Source organism: Myotis brandtii, unplaced genomic scaffold, assembly GCF_000412655.1.
Source record: "Myotis brandtii unplaced genomic scaffold, ASM41265v1 scaffold388, whole genome shotgun sequence".
In the NCBI taxonomy this organism is placed as follows: domain Eukaryota; kingdom Metazoa; phylum Chordata; class Mammalia; order Chiroptera; family Vespertilionidae; genus Myotis; species Myotis brandtii.
In genome coordinates this window covers 2,295,371-2,314,603 of record NW_005364882.1, presented here as the reverse complement: position 1 = coordinate 2,314,603, position 19,233 = coordinate 2,295,371, and the positions used below count along the sequence as shown (strand labels likewise).

At 37.0% G+C, this 19,233-nt stretch overlaps 1 protein-coding gene across 1 annotated transcript in view; it reads left to right on the top strand.

Moving 5' to 3' along the window:
- The window catches only part of DIAPH3 (diaphanous-related formin 3), a 505,494-nt gene that overhangs the window by 333,270 nt on the left and 152,991 nt on the right, over positions 1–19,233 (top strand). The window contains exon 24 of the mRNA XM_005872674.2: positions 18,323–18,458. Coding sequence (XP_005872736.1) covers positions 18,323–18,458 — 136 coding nt within the window. The remainder of the gene's footprint in view (positions 1–18,322; positions 18,459–19,233) is intronic.

The following is a 19,233-nucleotide window of genomic DNA, read 5'->3' as shown; positions in this document are numbered from 1 at the left end:
CAGGGCCTGCTTGAGGTACAGACAAGCCTCAGATGGCGGCTTCCCAGCCACCCAGGCCGCCCCAAGGCTCAGGTAACCAGGGCTGGCCGAGGCTTGCGCTGCCGGCAGTGGTAGCAGCAGATGTATGATGGGGAGTTGCCTTCCCCTGATCGCTGGGTCGCCTCCCACCCCTGAGGGCTCCCGGACTGTGAGAGGGGGCAGGCCAGGCTGAGCGCCCCCCCCTACTCCAGTGAATGAATTTTCATGCACTGGGCCTCTAGTCTATAATAATAAAAGCATAATATGCTAATTAGACCAGACATCCTTCTGGATGACCTTCCAGACAAAGCTGGGGCTGCGAGGGAAGCCCTGGTCCCGGCAGCGGGCGGAAGGAAGGCCTACTCTTGCATGAATTTTGTGCATCTGGCCTCTAGTTCATTATAACAAGGAAATATTTAAAGTATGTTATACTTTTTTTAATTTTATGCTTCCCTATAGAATACTTTGAGTTAAATAAATAGCTACCTATTTGTAATCAGTAGTTCTGTCTTTAGGTTACTTCTCTGAAATCGTTAGAGTTATGTTTTATCTACTTAGATTTGTTGTTCATGCTATTTGCAAACTTTAAGTTGATTTTTGGTTCATACAATTGAAATAACACTGTCTAGTGAACAAATGTAAAATCAATTATAACTCATTTAATCTTGTGTGTTGATCAAATACAATTTATTCTTCTTCTGAATATTCAAACTAAAGCGGTGATTTGCTAAACAAAAATGAATTTATTCACTGAGAAGATATTTTTAGGGGTTTTTTGTTGTTGTTTTTTTATAAAGAGGACAGCCAGAACAAAACTCATTTTTCCAAATCATTTTAATGTAGAAATTTGATGCTTGTCAATTCTAAATGTAATTTTCAAGGACTACTATTTAGACCAACTAGGCGAATAACAGGAACTCCAAAGCACTAGCATTTTCTGTGTATTCCTTAGTTCTTGTAGATTGACTCGTATGGTATCAGAGAAAAGAAAATTATGTAAAAGTCCTGTGGTTGGATGTTGAGTCAGCTTATGTAATTACTAGAGGTCCAATGCATGAAATTTGTGCACTTGTGGGGGTCCCTCAGCCCAGCCTGCACCCTCTCACAGTCTGGGAGCCCTTGGGGGATGTCTAAGCTGGCAGTCGGACATCCTTAGTGCCACCGTGGAGGGGGGACAGGCTCCCACCACCGCCGCTGCACTTGCCAGCCGTGAGCCCAGCTCAGGGCTTCTGGCGGAGCGTCACTCCCGCTGTGGGAGTGCACGGACCACCAGAGGGCAGCTCCTGCATTGAGCATCTGCCACCTGTTGGTTAGTGCACGTCATAGCGACCGGTTCCGCTGTTCGGTCGATTTGCATATTAGTCTTTTATTATGTAGGACTAGAGGCCTGATGCATGAAAATTCTTGCACTGGAAGGGGATCCCTCAGCCCGGCCTGCCCCCTCTCACAGTCCAGGAGCCCTCAGGGACGGAAGGCGACCCAACAATCAGGGGAAGGCAATACCCCATCACACCTCTGCTGCTGCCACTGCCGGCAACGCAAACCTCGGCCAGCCCTGGTTACCTGAGCCTCGGGCGGCCCTGGGCAGCTGGGCAGCTGCCATCCAAGGCTTGCCTGTGCCTTGGGCTGACTCTGGGCAGCTGGGGGGCTGAGGGGACCTGGGTACTCCAGAGGTAGGTGTGTGGAGCAGCCGGGCCTGCCTGGATGCCGGCCTGTCCTTGCCATGTGCCTGCCTCCCTGGCAGAGCTGAGGAGACTGGGCACTGCCATCTTGTGGCTGTGGGCGCCGCCATCTTTGAGGGCGTTGCTGTCAATTAGCATATTCCCTTCTTATTGGCTGTGGGCGCCGCCATCTTTGCCATGGCGTGAGGGTCAATTAGCATATTCTGTCATTATTAGATAGGATTATAGAACATATTTTCTATCCTTGCTTATTCTAGTGAGCTGATGTCTTCGAAGTTGTCTTCATTGTTATTCTGAGATCATACTTGGAGGCACAAAGCTCCAAACTAGAATAAAATACATATTCTAAATATAGGATCTTTTTTCTTCTGATCTTTGGTATCTGTTTATTTAAGGAATTGATCAATGCCTGGTGGTGAATATATGCAGCCTTGAAAATTAATTGCTAGGTTCTTCTAATCTTTATTCTTTAGACTTGTCACAATAAAAACACACCTAGACTAATTGGCTTAATTTTTCTCTTTAGTGATAAGATATATATTTGCTATACATTGCTTAATGGGATAATAGATGCATTTGACTGACGGGTTCTATATTACTAAATGACTGATAATTTGTATTTTCCTTTTACATTTTAAGTATTTTGTTTGTTCCCTGAAATGATATAGGAAAAGGTAAAACTGGATTATTCTAATACAATAATGAGGGCAATGATTGATACCAAAGAGAATTCAACTGAATAACTAATGCATAATCATAAGTAGATTAATCCACGTTATTGAGAAAATAATACTAAACTTAGTTGCCACAAGCAAGAATGAATAAAACGGCATATTCTTTGCATATGAGATATACTGGCCTTCATTTCCACATTGCGAATGATAGAGAGAGAGAGAGAGAGAGAGAGAGAGAGAGAGAGAGAGAGAAAGGAAACACTGTTGTTTTAAGGCTTGTCATGTTTTAAACATTACCAGGTTCTCATGGAATATTTTAGGGCTTTGGTGGAATATTTTCTTTAAACAGGTGATTAGCAGTAGCTAAAAAAGTGCTGCCCTATCACCAAGCCTACATTAAAGCACTGTTCTTTATGGCTGCCATCTTGTGCCTACCGGTGCCTCACATTTGAGAGGTAAAGATAATATTTTTATAGTATATCACTTTAGAACACAATGGAAAAGAATGCATTTAATAGAAAATGAAGTTACACTTTGGAAAAACTTTAGTTGTGAAATTTCATACTTTATTAAAGAAGTTATTGACTAGGTTGAAATATCTCATTTATTTGAGAATTTTACAAAGTGTTTGAAGGAATTGCAAACAAACATAGTATAGTGATGAAAGGTTGGTAATGTTAAGTCCCTAATAGGCTAATAAGTAATTTGTTGGTTCATCTGAAACTGACTTTACAATAAAGAGCAATTTGAAGCTGAAACAGTTTAACCATCAGCATCTGCACATCCTTTGGGACATTCTTAAAGGGTTGTATTCCATTTTCATAAGTCATCAAATGTTTAACTTATAGCTCCTTGTATTGAATGTTAAGATGATGAATTGTTTGTGCTAGTGTATAGTATATCGTGTTCTTCAATTCTCACTGATAGCATTTTTTATTGAATTTGGCAATACCAGAGAGATTAATTTGATTAATTTGTATGTCATCTAGATTTCTTAAGTCTCTACCTTCTTATTATTGCAAATAGGGGTTTCTAAGAATAAACTTATTTTCCATTGTTTATAATCCAATTTTTGCACGTGGAGAGAAATTTTATATTTAGTTACAAAAGAAAATACTTTTAATGGAAAACAGATGAGTAGATCTCATATTTTTTATTTTTTTAAAGATTTTTTTGACTGGTATTAATTATTTAAAAATATATTTTTTTATGTTCCAGTATAGGAATATGTATAAGAATACAGGCATACATTTTTAAGGTTTATAAAAAGTATCTTCTATTTTTTCCTAAAAATGTTGTCATCAGGAATTTTTAGAAAGCATTAGTATGGTTGAGCATTGTCTCTTATCAAGGTGAAGACAACTCCTAACAAAGCATTTAGTGGGAATGTGTTGGATTCTAACGTAGCTGTTTACTTTGAGAAAATTAGCCAGTGTCTTCATATTACCTAACATCCATCCATCTGGAAAGCGTGTGGATTTAAATTTGCTTTGTAATGTTATTTTAGAGACTTGAGACAAAATTGAAAACTTAGGCAAGAAGAAAAGATTTTTGAGTTTAGTGAAAACTGTACTAAAGAGATTCCTGGCTTATATAGCTTAACTATCCATAAATGTTTAAAGAAATATGTCTCTGAACAAGAAGACATTTATAGCCCTGGCCGGTTCTGCTCAGTGGATGGAGCGTCAGCCTGCGGACTCAAGGGTCCCAGGTTCGATTCCAGTCAAGGGCATGTACCTTGGTTGTGGGCACATCCCCAGTAGGAAGTGTGCAGGAGGCAGCTGATCGATGTTTCTCTCTCATCGATGTTTCTAACTCTCTATCCTTCTCCCTTCCTCTCTGTAAAAAATCAATAAAATATGGTGGGTTTTTTTTTTAAAAAAGACATTTATAAGCTATCAACATTTTTTATACTATGCACTAGATTTCTAAGTTATAGAAATATACAGGATATTATCATATGTTAAAAAATGTTGAGTAGGATAGTTGCTGTTTAAGTAGTCTAAGACCCAGTGATAGAAATGATGTATGATCAAAAAGTCAGTATCAATGGAAATACTTTCATTTTTATATTTTATTGCTATGTTATAAAGTAAACTAATGTACTCTTCAAGTAGGCATATTTGAAATATAGACTATTATGTTTTTGTTTTTTTTAGGCGAGGGCAATGTGCACACTTAATTTTTTATATTTTAAACTTTTTGGGGAAAATAAAACAACCATTGATTGTATTATTGGGCAATGTTTCAAGTTAATTTATCAGGAATGTTTAATTTTAAGTGCAAGCAATACTTTGGGGGAAGTGAACACAGGAAACTAAACTAATTCTTTTTTAGAATAAAATTTCACAAAGCATATTAGATTTAAAAGTATCCTAAACAATGCTTCTATAGATATATGTAAATTAAATCTTTAGAGGTATGTAGCTAGACTTGAGGTCAAGAGTACATCTTGCCTTCCATATTTAATTCACCTCTGTACCTTCCCTGCCAGTTAATCCAGCAGTATTGGGTGAATGCTTTCACAACAGTACTACTTTATTAAATCAATGTAAAACCGTATTCCAACATCTTGGAATGGAAAACATTGATATTCTTATAGGAACTATGAAAATCGGCCCTTCCCCAATATAATAGACATATGTATGATTGGTGCATGTTAGAAAGTGGCTTTCCTTGATGTATTTCCCAATATATAATTATATGTTTAAGACACTTGATTAATGATATCATAGTAATAATGAAAAACATATAAATTAGTAATAATATAATAGCATTTAAAATAATAATTGTTAACATTTATACGGGGCTTACTATGTGTCAGCAGTTCTGTAAGTCATTTACCTGTATTAATTCACTTAATTCTTATAATATCCTCATAAAATAGATACTATTTTGTCCATTTTACAGAAGAGGAAACTGAGACACAACTCACACAGGTATTTAGTACCCAGTGAAGATTCAAACAAAGATAACATGTCTCCAGCTTTCCTCCTCCTAAATAGTATACTTTCTAATATGCAGTGATTAGCTCATGTAGATTTTTAAAAATATCTGAAAGTAGTGAAATATCATACTTACTGTATTTTTTAAGACATTCTTGATTGTCAGTTTAACAAACTTTTTTTCAGTGCTTGTCCAGGACTGATCTTATATGTCTATCCAATGTTAAACTGTTTACTTTTGGATCCTAAAACACATATAAGACACCCAGGAAAATAAATAGTGCACAGAACTGCCTCATTATACAAAAATGTTTAAGCATTAAAGATCTACATGTTGGCTGACTTTCAAGAGAGCACCCTTTTAGGACTGCTTAACATGATATGGTGATAGGGACTCTTTTAAAGATCCATCCTGTAATAGTACAACAAACTATTTAAAGCATAGCTGTCTTGTGAGAAGGTCAGGGAAATTCCTAGGGCAAACTGGGTTTTAGAGAAAAAGAACAGAGCTGAGACTTGATTGTTGAGCATAGGTACACAAAGGAGAAAGCCAGGTTTGCCCTGGGATGCCAAGATCAAGAACAGGGTTAGAAAACTGATAAGACAAATGTGAGACAAAAGGAAACTAAACTTATCCAGGTTAGAAATGACCCTTCATTACTTTCAGAAGCAAATTCAAAGCTTTATGCAGGAGGCAATTACAATTTAGGTTCTCAAGATTTTCAAAAATTACGTTTAATCAAATAACAGCACTTAACCCCAATCAACAAACATACAGAGAAACAAGGGGCTGAATGGTGAAATGACCAAGACAAAAAAAACAAAGCAAAACAATAGATAGAAACCCACATGGCTCCAGATATGGAATAAGATGTGAAATGTTTAACAGATGAAATTAAAGAGAGAGAAATAAACAAGAGACTACCAAAGATGACTAAGCATGTTTGACAAAGAACCTAATAGAACTTGAGGAAATGAAAGCACGATACTTGAAATTAAACAATGATTATACTCAACCAAAGGAAAAAAAAATGGTGAATTGAACAATAGATCTAAAGAAATTGTTCAGAATGCAGTCCAGGGAGACAACACAATTGGCAGTGTAAAAGATTTGTTAAGATACATAGAGTATGAGATGAGAAGACCCACCACTTGTATAATGAAAGTCTCAGAAGGATAAACTCAAAAGAATGAATGAAAGATATTATGAAAACTGATGGCTGTGAATTTTCCAGATGAAGAGTCTGGAAGTACAACTTTTATCAAGAGAGATAAATAAAATAAAATTCACTTGAAAAAATATTGTAGTGAAACTGTGACTACTAATGCAAGTGATTTCTCATCAAAAATGGAAGCCAAAAGAGAGATATCTTCAAGTGTTGAGAAAAAAACTTGTTCCAATTTGGGATACTCAGCAAAACCACTTTATGGAACAAGTGAAAAATTAAACTATTTTTGAATAAACAGAAGAGGGCATTTTCCACAAATATTTTTCCCTTACTGCAGTGGTTCTCAACCTTCTGGCCCTTTAAATACAGTTCCTCATGTTGTGACCCAACCATAAAATTATTTTCGTTGCTACTTCATAACTGTAATGTTGCTACTGTTATGAATCGTAATGTAAATATCTGATATGCAGGATGGTCTTAGGCGACCCCGGTAAAAGGGTCATTCGACCGCCAAAGGGGTCGCGACCCACAGGTTGAGAACCGCTACTCTAGGGTGTCACAGCGGACTTGAGTGTAGTCTTCTGCTTCTCAGGGAAGGTCATCTGGAGTTCAGGCCCAGCTCCCTTTGTGAGCCAATGATCACAGGAAGGAAGCAGCTGTGTTCTTAGCACAACACAGTCTGGGTCACTGTCCTTAGGAAATAGCATCAAAACTATGTGAATAGGTCATTCACAACAACACGGATGGACCTAGAGGGTATCATGCTGAGCGAAATGAGTCAGACAGAGAAAGCCCAATACCATAGGATTTTACTTACATGTGGAATCTGAAGAACAAAACAAACAAACAAAATAGAAAGAGACTCACAGATACAGAGAACAGACTGATGGCTGCCAGAGGGGAGGGACTGGGTGAAAAAGGTGAAGGGATTAAGAAGTACAAATTTGTAGTTACAGAATAGTCATGGGGATGTAGCATAGGAAATATAGGCAATATGGGTATTTGAATTATCAGGGGGATGACTTTGTAAAGTATATAATTGACTAACCACTATACCATACACCTGAAACTAGTATATAATAACATTGAATGTCAACTATAATCCTATATAATAAAGAGCTAATATACTAATTACACCAAACAGCAGAACGACCATCCAGATGACCTTCCAGATGAAGCTGGGCTGCACGGGCCAAGGCAGAGGGAGGGCACCACACGGTGCCTGGCATGCAGCGCTCGATCAGTATTCACAATGATTAAGTGTGCAACTAGTAATTTTTGCTACTCACAATTCAGCACATTCCCAACACTACCTGACGTCCCCAAAGGAAAGGAGAAGAGGCTTTGGGCCAGCCAGGGCCCACCGCTGTCTCGCCCCGTAGTGGCATCTGCGATGACTCACTGATTGCTGCCGATTCCCTGGGGATCAGTTTTTCTCATCTAAGTGACAGTGTGTAAACTTCCATAGAGGACGCCACCTTGTCTGACAGCCAGGACAGCTGTGCAGAGAGCGGGCGCGCCAGGCGCCTCTCCAACAACCCCACGCCCTGCCACCTCGTTTGTTTTCCCGAGAGCAGCTCGGGATGCTTGACAATGTCTCCTAAGGGGAACGCCGTATTTTAGGAACTGGATCGTCCCCCACCGGTGTCCTCCCCCCGCATCCCAGACAGCCATCCCGTGGTGCACCCGTCTCAGTCAAAAGGAGACCAAAGGCGCACGCAAATGAGGACAATCGAAGGAAGATTTATCGCCTGCAAGATTGATCAAGGTGTGGGTGGAGACAGGACAGCATGAATCCCAAGGGCAGCTGCGAGGGCCCAGAGTGGGATAAAGCCTGCTGCTGTCAGGTGAACAGTGGCTTTCTGTAGAATAGTGGTTCTCAACCTTCTGGCCCTTTAAATACAGTTCCTCATGTTGTGACCCAACCATAAAATTATTTTCGTTGCTACTTCATAACTGTAATGTTGCTACTATTATGAATCGTTAATGTAAATATCTGATATGCAGGATGGTCTTAGGCGACCCCTGTGAAAGGGTCGTTCGACTGCCAAAGGGGTCGCGACCCACAGGTTGAGAACCGCTGCCTTAAAGGATCTTCTAAAGCAGGAATTGGCAAACTCTTTAGAGGGCCAGCTAGTAAAAATTTTAGCTTTGCAGGCCACACAGTCTTTTGCAACTACTCAGCTGTACTGTAGCAGTGCAAAAGCAGCCATAAGCAGTATGTAAATGAGCGTGTGTGGCTATGTTCCAAGAATACTCTATTTACCATAACGGGTTGGCCCACCAAGGACTATAGTTTGCTGACCCCTGGTCTGAAGGATATATTTAAAGAAGCAGCAATTCCCTTGCCCCTGCCTTCAAAGAAAGGTTTGAGAGACAAGAAGACATATGCACCATGAAACTTAATGTAAAGAATAAAGTATAAAATGAAACAATGTGTAGCTTGTTTTGTAGAAATAGGAGACAGCTTAACTATTGGACAACTTAGTTAAATAAATTGAAAGAGATTTTTGAAGGTCAGGTCTTTTATGTTCTCTGTACATACAAGAGGAGGAAAGCAGGTAAAGATATAATATTTAGGCCTCATTAAGTTGTTAATTTATGTGATAAAATTACAAGGATGCCTAGTAAGAGGATAGACATATCCAGTAAAAATTCCAGACTTTAAGGGGAGAAATAGAGCAAGAAAGACGTGTAACCAAATAAAAACAGGAGAAAATAAAAGGAGCATACGGTAGATAAAGCAGGGCAAATAGAAAGAATGATGTAAGGTGGTGGGAACAATCCTATATAATAAAAGGCTAATATGCAAATTGTCCCCTCGACTGGAAGTTAGACCAGGAGGCGGGGCCAGCCCGCCAACCACCCGCGGTCCCTTCCCCCTGCCAGCCCCGCACTTGATCGGCCCCCCACATCCCGATCAGGAGCGGGGCCAGCTGGGCAACTTCCTGCATCCCCTCCCCGAAGCTGGCCCGGCCCAATCATCTCTGATCGGGCTGGGCTGGCCCGACCACACCCGTACACGAATTCGTGCACTAGGCCTCTAGTGTTTTATAAATCACAATATAATTTTTAAAAATATTTCATTGATTTTTTTACAGAGCGGAAGGGAGAGGGATAGAGAGTTAGAAACATCGATGAGAGAGAAACATCGATCAGCTGCCTCCTGCACACCCCCTACTGGGGATGTGCCCGCAACCAAGGTACATGCCCTTGACTGGAATCGAACCTGGGACCCTTCAGTCCGCAGGCCGATGCTCTATCCACTGAGCCAAACCGATCAGGGCAACAATATAATTTTTTAAAGACTATAACATTGGACAAAAAGCAAAGTCTAGCTTTATGCTTTTTGATGCCTACCTATAAATTCAAGAATACAGAAAAGTTTGCAGTAACAGAACAGTTAATGAAATACAAGGAAAACATTAATCAACAGAAAAGGGGAAACTATGTTAAAAACAAGTAAAGTAGACTTAAGACAAGGGAATATTACTTCAAGATGATAGAAAATGTAATTCACCAGAAAGGTACAATTTTAAAGTTTGCATGTGCATAATAACATAGCACCAAAATAATCATGTAAAAATGATAAACTCTAGAAATAAATTGACAGAGTCAGCATTATATTGGGAAACTTCAACAAAGTCCTCTAACTTATTGGTAAGTTAGAAAAATATTAAAGACATGGGAGCTGTAAACAATTAAATTAACTGACTTGATTTTATTAACATACAGAACAGCACTCTACAATTAAAGAACATATTCTTCTCAGTCACAAGTGGAACTTTTGTTAGATTAATCATATACTACAGATCATGAAAGAGATCTTGATAACATGAAAGAGATCTTGATAATTAAATATCAGCTTCATGCATTGACCACAATAATAACATGAAGTTAGAAATAAATCAAACAAGGATGAAATTTAAACTTCTATTTTGAACATTTTGAAAAACACATTAGGGCCCTGCCAGTGTGGCTTGGTGGTTGAGCATTGACCTATGAACAAGGGGTTCATGGTTTGATTCCTGGTCAGGGCACATTCCCTGGGTTGTGGACTGGGTCCCTTGTGTGGGGTGTACAGGAGGCTGCTGATCAATGTTTCTCTCATCATTGATGTTTCCATCTCCCTCTCCCTTCCTCTTTGAAATCAATCAAAAAAAAGATTATTTAAAAAAACACATATTAGGTATCAAGGTAGAAATCATAGAAAAAATATAGACCTGAACAATATTGAAAATACTCCACACCAAAATTTGTGGGATGAAATAATAGTGGTATAAAGAAATTTATATCCTAAGTGCTTATACTAAAAAATCAGAAAGGATGAGAATTAACAAGGTAAGCATCTGACTTTAGAAATTAAAAAGGAATTATATAACTAGAGAATAAAAGGAGGGAAATGAAGAAGAAACTGACTTAAGAGGGAAGTTTTTAAAAGCCAAAATGAGGTTGGTTTGAAAGGACAAGTTAATTGGATAAACTTCTGAAAAAAATTAATCAAGAAAAAATAAATAATATTGAGAATATAAAAGGAATATGAAGACAGATACAGAAGATAGTAAAGAGATAAGAGCATACTACAAAAATTTGTAGGCCAGAATTGGAAAAGTTGATGAAATAGGTAAGTTCCTAGAGAGGAAAAAAAAAAATTACATATTGAAATTGACTTTAAAAGAACTAGAAAGCTTGAATAAGCCTTCAGCTAATTTTTAATTTGATGACATTTCAAATCTGGCAAACTAAATACTTGGCCCAGAAAGTTTTACTGTTGTTTTACTATATTTTAATGAAGTGATTATTACAAACTAATAGAGTGTATAAAAAATACATTATGACCAAATGTTCAAAAAGAGAAATTCTTCAGTTACAAGTTGAGTTTATCCCAGAAATGAAAGTTTGGTTTTATATTAGAACTAGAGAACTAGTGCATGGAGTGGTGCACTGGTGGGGGGCGTGGCCTGTGGGGATCAGCCCACTGTGGGAGCGCCTCTCATCCTGGTCAGCTAAGCGGCCTTTGACCCGCCCTCTGAGTGGCTATTGAATGAGGAGATTAGTCTGAGCTGATATTTCGGGGTAATGTCTTGGGTAAAGGTGTGTTCTGTGTCCTGGAGGAACCTGGCAAAGAGCTTTGCACCCCAAAGCCACTCGGTGAATGTCCTTGATGTGTGATGCCAGGTTGGTGACACCATCAGGGATGTTCAAGGCAGCCATGCTCCAGGATCCTCAGCCATCAGGACAGCCTCCCCGGAGGGTCCACAGTCATGTCCCCTCTTGCCATTCACCTATACCAGCTCCCCGCTCTCTTTCTAGAACACACCTTAGAGTGCCTTCATTAGCTAGTGGCCAGAGTCTGGATTGTCTCAGGTATTTGATAGGTGCAGAGACTCAACCTCACCCTGGGCCTCTCATCCTAGTCAGCCAAGTGGCACTCCCACTGTGGGAGCTCACTGACCATCAGGGGGCAGCTCTTGCATTGAGTGTCTGCCCCCTGGTGGTCAGTGCGCATCATAGCGACTGGTCAACCAGTCGTTCTGGTATTTCCACCATTCGGTTACTGGGCTTTTATATATATAGATATTTATAAACATAACTTACCACATTGGCCGCCATCTTGGCTGACAGTTAATTTGCATAAGGATATGCTGATTAGCCAATGGGAAGGGTAGCGGTCGTACGCTAATTACCATGTTTCTCTTTTATTAGTGTAGATATTTATAAACATAACTTACCACATTAAGAGTTACAGTAGATTGAGAAAAACATTCTATAAAATTCAGTCCTTGTTCAGGTTTTAAAACAAGATGACAGACTTAAATAAACTACTTGAACATTTCTACCTGTAAATAGGAAACTAGGACAAAGTGGAAACCCCCAACCTAATCATGGGGATTTAGCTTCTAGCTAGTACAGTTTGATGAGACAAGAAAGAAAAAGTATAAAAATTGAAAATGAAGAAATTAACTTCATTATGATTGCCTATGAATAATACAAAAAGGAGTCTATAGGAAAATTATTAGAAATAAGGACTTTTATCAATGGAATATTTAAATATATATTAGTTACTAAATATTAAAAATGATGCTTTTTAAAAGTCAATTTAACAAGAGCAATTGAGAAGACACAGAGAATAAATGTAACATAAAATGTCTAAAACATGAATGGAAAAAAACGTATGCATTTTTTTCAAAAGACTTAAAAAGACCTAAGTTAATGGAGAGCCACATGACATTCATAAATAGAAAGACTCAATATTGTAAAAATATCAATTCTCTGTAATCTACAAAATCAGAGCAATTCTATTCAAAATCCTAATAGGCCTTTTCAAAAGCCTTGGTAAGTACATTTTGAAATATAGATGACAGAGCAAAGGCCCAAGAATAGTGAAGATTTTTTAAAGAAAAAAGATAAGGCAGAAACCATGATAATTAAGACAGAGTATTACCAGTACAAACATGGTTATCTTGACCAAATGGACTAAAACAGCCCTAAAACTTCAACACATATTATGGCTGCTTGGAATTTAGAGAAGTGGCTTTGAAGATCAATCTGCAGTGATAAGCTAGTAGGGAAATGTCTATGGGTCAGCTAGTTTTCAATGTGAAAAAAAGTAAATTGTATCCCCGGTTCATACTATTCAAAAGCATTGCTTCCAGATAAAGTACATACTGAAATGTGAAGAGAACAGCATCATTAAAACTTTAGAAGGAAATATAGGAGAATAGCTTTGTCTTTGAATTAGGGAAGGATTTCTTAAATAAGGTATAACAGGTACCAGCAATATGAAAAAGATTTTTGACTACATAAATTTAAGAACTTCCATTTACTGAAAGTATATAAATATTTAAGTAGTACAAATCATTAAGAACATGATGAACAACCTAATGGAAAAGTGAGTAAAAGATCTGAATGGCATTTCACAGAATAGGAAATATAAGTTATAAGCATGATTGGATACCATTATATCCCTGCCAAATAGAAGACTGACAATGACAGTTTGGTGGTATGTGTGCTATGATCCCAAAGGGATATCCATCGACACAACCACTTTGAAAATACATTGACATCATCTAGTAAGATTGAAGATGAATATCTCCTTATAATCATCAACTTTACTCCTATCAGAGAGACCAGTGATTTTCAAACTTTTGACCATAACTCACATTGTAAAATTTTGCAATGGGACTCAGATCTTTTATGTATGTGTATTTTTAGAACAGAAAATCACCAGCAAACATCCACTTAAAGAATGGCTGCCACCAGTTTCTAAACATATTTAAGAACCAACTAATGGGATGTACTATTAAAAAACTCATATATATACATAGGTAGACATGTACAAAAATGTTTGTATCTGTACTGTATATGATAGCCCCAAATCGGAAACAACCCAGGTCCCACTGATAGGAGAGTAAATAATTAAACATAACTTAGTATTATAAGCAATGAAAATGAGGCATAATTTATACATTAAAATATGGGTAAATCTTAGAAACATAATGTTGAGTGAAAAAAGCAAGTCCCAGCCTGGTGAGGCTCTGGTTGAGATTCGACCTATGAACCAGGAGGTCAGGGTTCGATTCCAGTCAGGGGCACATGCCTGGGTTGTGGGCTCAATCCCCAGTGGGGGGTGTGCAGGAGGCAGCTGATCAATGATTTCCTCTCATCATTGATGTTTCTATCTCTCTCCCTCTCCCTCTCTAAGATCAATCAAAAAAATGTTTTTTTAAAAAAAGTCCTCACATCTTAATCAAATAGAGGAAGCTAAATATGAATCTTAAAAAAAAGCAAGTCACATTTATAAGGATGATGCAATTTAAAAAAACAAAAAACTAAATGATAATGTTTATGATAATAGCCACAACCTAGTGAGGATTAACTACACTCTCCTAGACTTAAATATTTCACACATGCACACACACACTTAAATTTACTGGCTGTGGATGATGGTTTCTCTGAGAGAAAATATGTTACATGATGCTATAATGTATATTTTAACTAGATGTGGTATATTCTTGTCATATTAGTTATGTAGAAAACATAAATTATAGGTGGAAAATAATTGTGAGTTCATGTGTTTTATTTCTAGAATACCCCCCCACATTTGTTAACATCTCTATATATTGTTATATACACATATTTATTAACATACCTATGTACTTTTAATATATTCTAGAATCTGCTATCACCATAAAAAGCATTGAGCCTTAGGAAGTCAGATAAATTATCGATTATGCCTTTGAAATGAATAGTCAAAATTGAGTAAAGTTTTAGAACCCTCTAGTCATTGCTATAGAGCATCAATTTTCAACCTTTTTCATCTCATGGCATACATAAACTAATTACTAAAATTCTGGGGCACACCAAAAAATATGTATTTTGCTGATTCATCTGCACCTATTGTGTTGGTTGTCATTTTTTTTGTTTGAAAAGAGGTCTTTGCTCCTGACTAAATGGGTATTGCATGCAGACTGGTAAACTCACAGAGCTTTCAGACAAGAGCCTGTGGCAGACTCTGTCTGGGAAGTTGTGCAAGCACTCAAATAATTTCTTGTGGTACAACATAGCCAAAAATAGTTGGTAGCAGTGCAATTTATTTGTCAATTGAATAAATAGTAAACTAGGTCAAGAATAAGATGATTTTAAAAAATCATTGTCTTATAGCTAATTATCTTTATGTATGGCTCAACCTTAACTTTTCTTTCTGGCTTTGAATTTAAAATTAAAGTAACTAAGAGGCAATTGTTTTTTTCAATAATGTGGTTTTAAAACTATTCAGCTTTTCTACTTTAGGCTACTTTTGCTTTTCAACATTTAGAATAAAAGAAAATTCCAAATTACTATTAGAACTGGAATATTAGTTTTAGACTAAATACCTATTTCTATGCTGTCTGTTGGTATTTTTCCAGCTAAATTCTTCTCCTAATAGGTATAATGTCAGAATAAGATATGTTTTAAATGAGATAGGCTCTTAAATGAAAATCAATAGTGCATTTTCCATAAAGCAAAATAACTTTAAAAATTACTTCAGACCTTATTTCTAAATATAAACATTATTTTTAAAGGTCCTGACAAGTAATTTTGACTTTTTATTGCCCAGTGGAATACTAAAAAGGTGTGGCAGTTATATCTGGTAATAGGTACTCTATTAAATGTTCTCATTCAAATGCATCCAGTCATTAAAGTGGAAAATTTGCATCAGAAAATTTTGTACTTTAATAAGTTTTATAAATAAGCAACATGATATATATTTTTCTAATCTATCGCCATTTCCTTTTATTCACTTTATTCAAGCAAGAAATACTGTTTTGATTTCTGAATATTTGCTTATCTTTTCCTCCACCACAATCCATTCTTCCTACACCATCTCCCCTACACATACATACATGGGTGCACATGCACACACAAACACACAGATGTACATACTTGTCTCTGAAATCATGCTTTTTAAAAAAAGGTTGCTTCTCCTGTGTTCCTAACTTATGTTGATTTTTATAGCATTTGTTGTCTTATAGCTGACAGTTAACATATGCTAACATAGCATGAAGAAACATGGTAGAAAAAAACATAGGTTACAGTTAATCTTGCCTCTGCCTCTTTCTACTCTTGTTATAGTGAACAAATACTTAACCATTCTGTACCATAATGGAGACTACAGAATCCATTTTGTAGATTGGAAGGTTTGCACATTAAAGCATTCATTATTGCAGCTGGTATTCCATAGCTTAGCAACAATAATGTGTTAATACATCATGAACTGTGAAGAGTATGAGAATTTACCTTGTTAGCATTCCATGGATGTTGGCAGAAGACACAGACTGTGGGGTCAGAGACAAAGAACAGTTTGTTACATCAATGGCAATAGCCAGAGTAACAATTTTGTAGATTCCTGAGCCTGAATTCTCATAGGGCAATGTTAAGAGGGTCTAATACCTGCATGCTTAGTAGTTTGTCTTACTAGAGAAAAATCTAAACTTAGGAAACACAATCTTTTTATTTTTTAAAATATATTTTATTGATCTTTTTACAGAGAGGAAGGGAGAGGGATAGAGAGTTAGAAACATCGATGAGAGAGAAACCTTGACCAGCTGCCTCCTGCACACTCCCTACTGGTTATGTGCTCACAACCAGGGTACATGCCCTTAACTGGAATTGAACCTGGGACCCTTGAGTCCGCAGGCCGACGCCCTATCCACTGAGCCAAACCGGTTAGGGCGGGAACACAATCTTTTTAAAGAGATAATAAGACTAACTTACCCACCTTTTCCCATCTACTATACTGTACAGCAAATAAATCCATTTGCTTAATAGGTAGACATTACCTCCATCTCCCAAGTCACTGCATTATACAAATACCTTTGAAAAGATACTTTGAAACAAAGGTGGTTGATTAGTACTTGTGTCTTAGAGTGCATAGTTTTACATTCTGGCCTAGGACCATAAATACTAAATGATCAGGCCTCAGAACTCCTGACCTCACCTTACACCTCTATACTGGTTGCCTTTCTCTCCAACCTGCCAATAGCCTTTGCATTTATTCTTCCTCCCAGATCATCACCTAGCTAACTCCTTGCCATTCAAATTCAGCTTGAATCAAATCAGTGAGTGAGGCCTTACTGACAACCAAATATAAAGTAGCTCCCCAGGCATTCCATCACATCACTCTGTTTTTTGAATAGTACTATATTTATCAAATTTATTGTTTATTGCCTATCTTTGCCTTCTGCCCCACCCTATCACACAGAATGTAAGCATGTTTTAGAGCTATAAATATATCTCGTCTTTAAATAGTATCATGTGCTACTCAGAATCTCAGTAAGTATTTATTGGATGGATGGATTTAATTAGTATTCTCTCTATGCTTTTTGTTCCCTTTTTCCTGTTGTACTTTTCCTTTTATTGTTTGGATTAATAATATTAAACTTTATTATTTGATTTCTAAGGAAAATCTTACAGTATTTCTAGGGTTAAAAAATATTACAGTAAAGGAGGAATTAACACCTTCCCCAAAACAAGATGAACCACCTACTTGTTAAGTTTAATTATACACTTTTCTATTCAATATTATTATTGATAAACTAGCAATTAGATAACCTGTTTGGTTTCATTGGTACTGAGAATACAAACTCCATGCTGTTTGTTGGAACTTAGAAAAATCCATGTTTACCTGCTAATTCCCACTCTTGCAACATGAGAGGCATTTCTTGATTTGTATAGTACTTAGAAAATAAGAACTTAACTGGTCATATATCTATAGAGATCTTTTTATAGCTTCCATGTTATTTGTTTTGATGGACAAAGAGCTTTCACTTAAAATGCCAAGTGTTTATTTAGTCATCCTTATGACACTTCTGCCTATATGAAAAAAATTGTTAAATGATTGTAGTGTAAAGGAGCTATTACATATTTTCAGCTCGTTTTTATTATTTGCTCAACTACTTTACTTGTATTCAATAGTTTACTTTGCAGAGGAGGTATAGACTTTAATACATCCACTAGATATTCTTTTGGAAATATATATAGAAAAACAGTTTTGATTTGTAATTTAAATGGTTTTTATTTTTAGTTTCTGTCTCCCTTCTCTTAGTTGATTTCACTAAGATGCAGGTGCTTTAAACATAACAGTTGTATTTATAGATACATGACATGATACCTGACATATTTAATAAGGGTTCGTATGCTAATCTTTTAAAAGACTGGGTTACTAATATAATAAGTAACCATTATTTAAAAGATATTTAATCACAGTTCTACAGATTAATAATTCTCCATTTTTTGGTGTGGAATCACTGTGGTTAAAATTGATCATTTTTCAAAATTAATTTGTTTTATAGCAAGCATTAAAGGAAAATGTCAAAAAAAGAGAAGCAGAGGAAAAACAAAAACGTGTCAGAATAGCCCAAGAATTGGCAGAGAAAGAAAGGCTTGAACGCCAACAAAAGAAAAAGCGCTTATTGGAAATGAAGACTGGTGAGTACTATCAAATTTTCTATTTGTACTCTGTACAAGTAAGATTTATACTGGTTACTTTATTGGTAGTTGAATATACTTAAGTGAAAAAGGGAGATATGATTACTTATTTGTGTTGGTAAATCGTAAAGCTGTCCATTTTTTATGGGCTTTCCCCCTTTTTGTTTACTAACTCATAGTGTTTTCGTTCTAACTTTGGTTGTAGGTGACTTTGGTTCCAGATATTCACATTTCTTTGACAACTATTTCAACAAACAATCTGTAATAATTTATGTCAGTTAATGTGGGAAACTGGAAAACTCTATAGGCCTGTTTCCTCAATAAAATACTATACCAAGGGAGAAAAAAAGTGATGAAGGGAAAACTAACTGATTAAAAGAGACTAAAAAGACATATCAATCCATTGCAATAAACAGAATTTAAGTATAGGGCAAGGCAAAAGTAGGTTTATAGTTGTCATATGGAAAATAATACAATAATCTACAATAATAAAAGGGTAATATGCTAATTAGACCGGACTTCCTTCCTGATGAAGCTAGGCCAAAGCGAAGCTGGTCCCGGTGCGGTGCCTGCCAGCGGCCAGAGAGAAGCAGCCCCGGTCCCAGGTGCCAGAGGGAAGCCGGTGCCCGCAGCTGGGGGAAAGAAGGCCTACTCTTTATTTTTATTTTTATTTTTATATATTTTATTGATTTTTTACAGAGAGGAGGGGAGAGGGATAGAAAGTTAGAAACATCAGTGAGAGAGAAACATCGATCAGCTACCTCCTGCACACTCC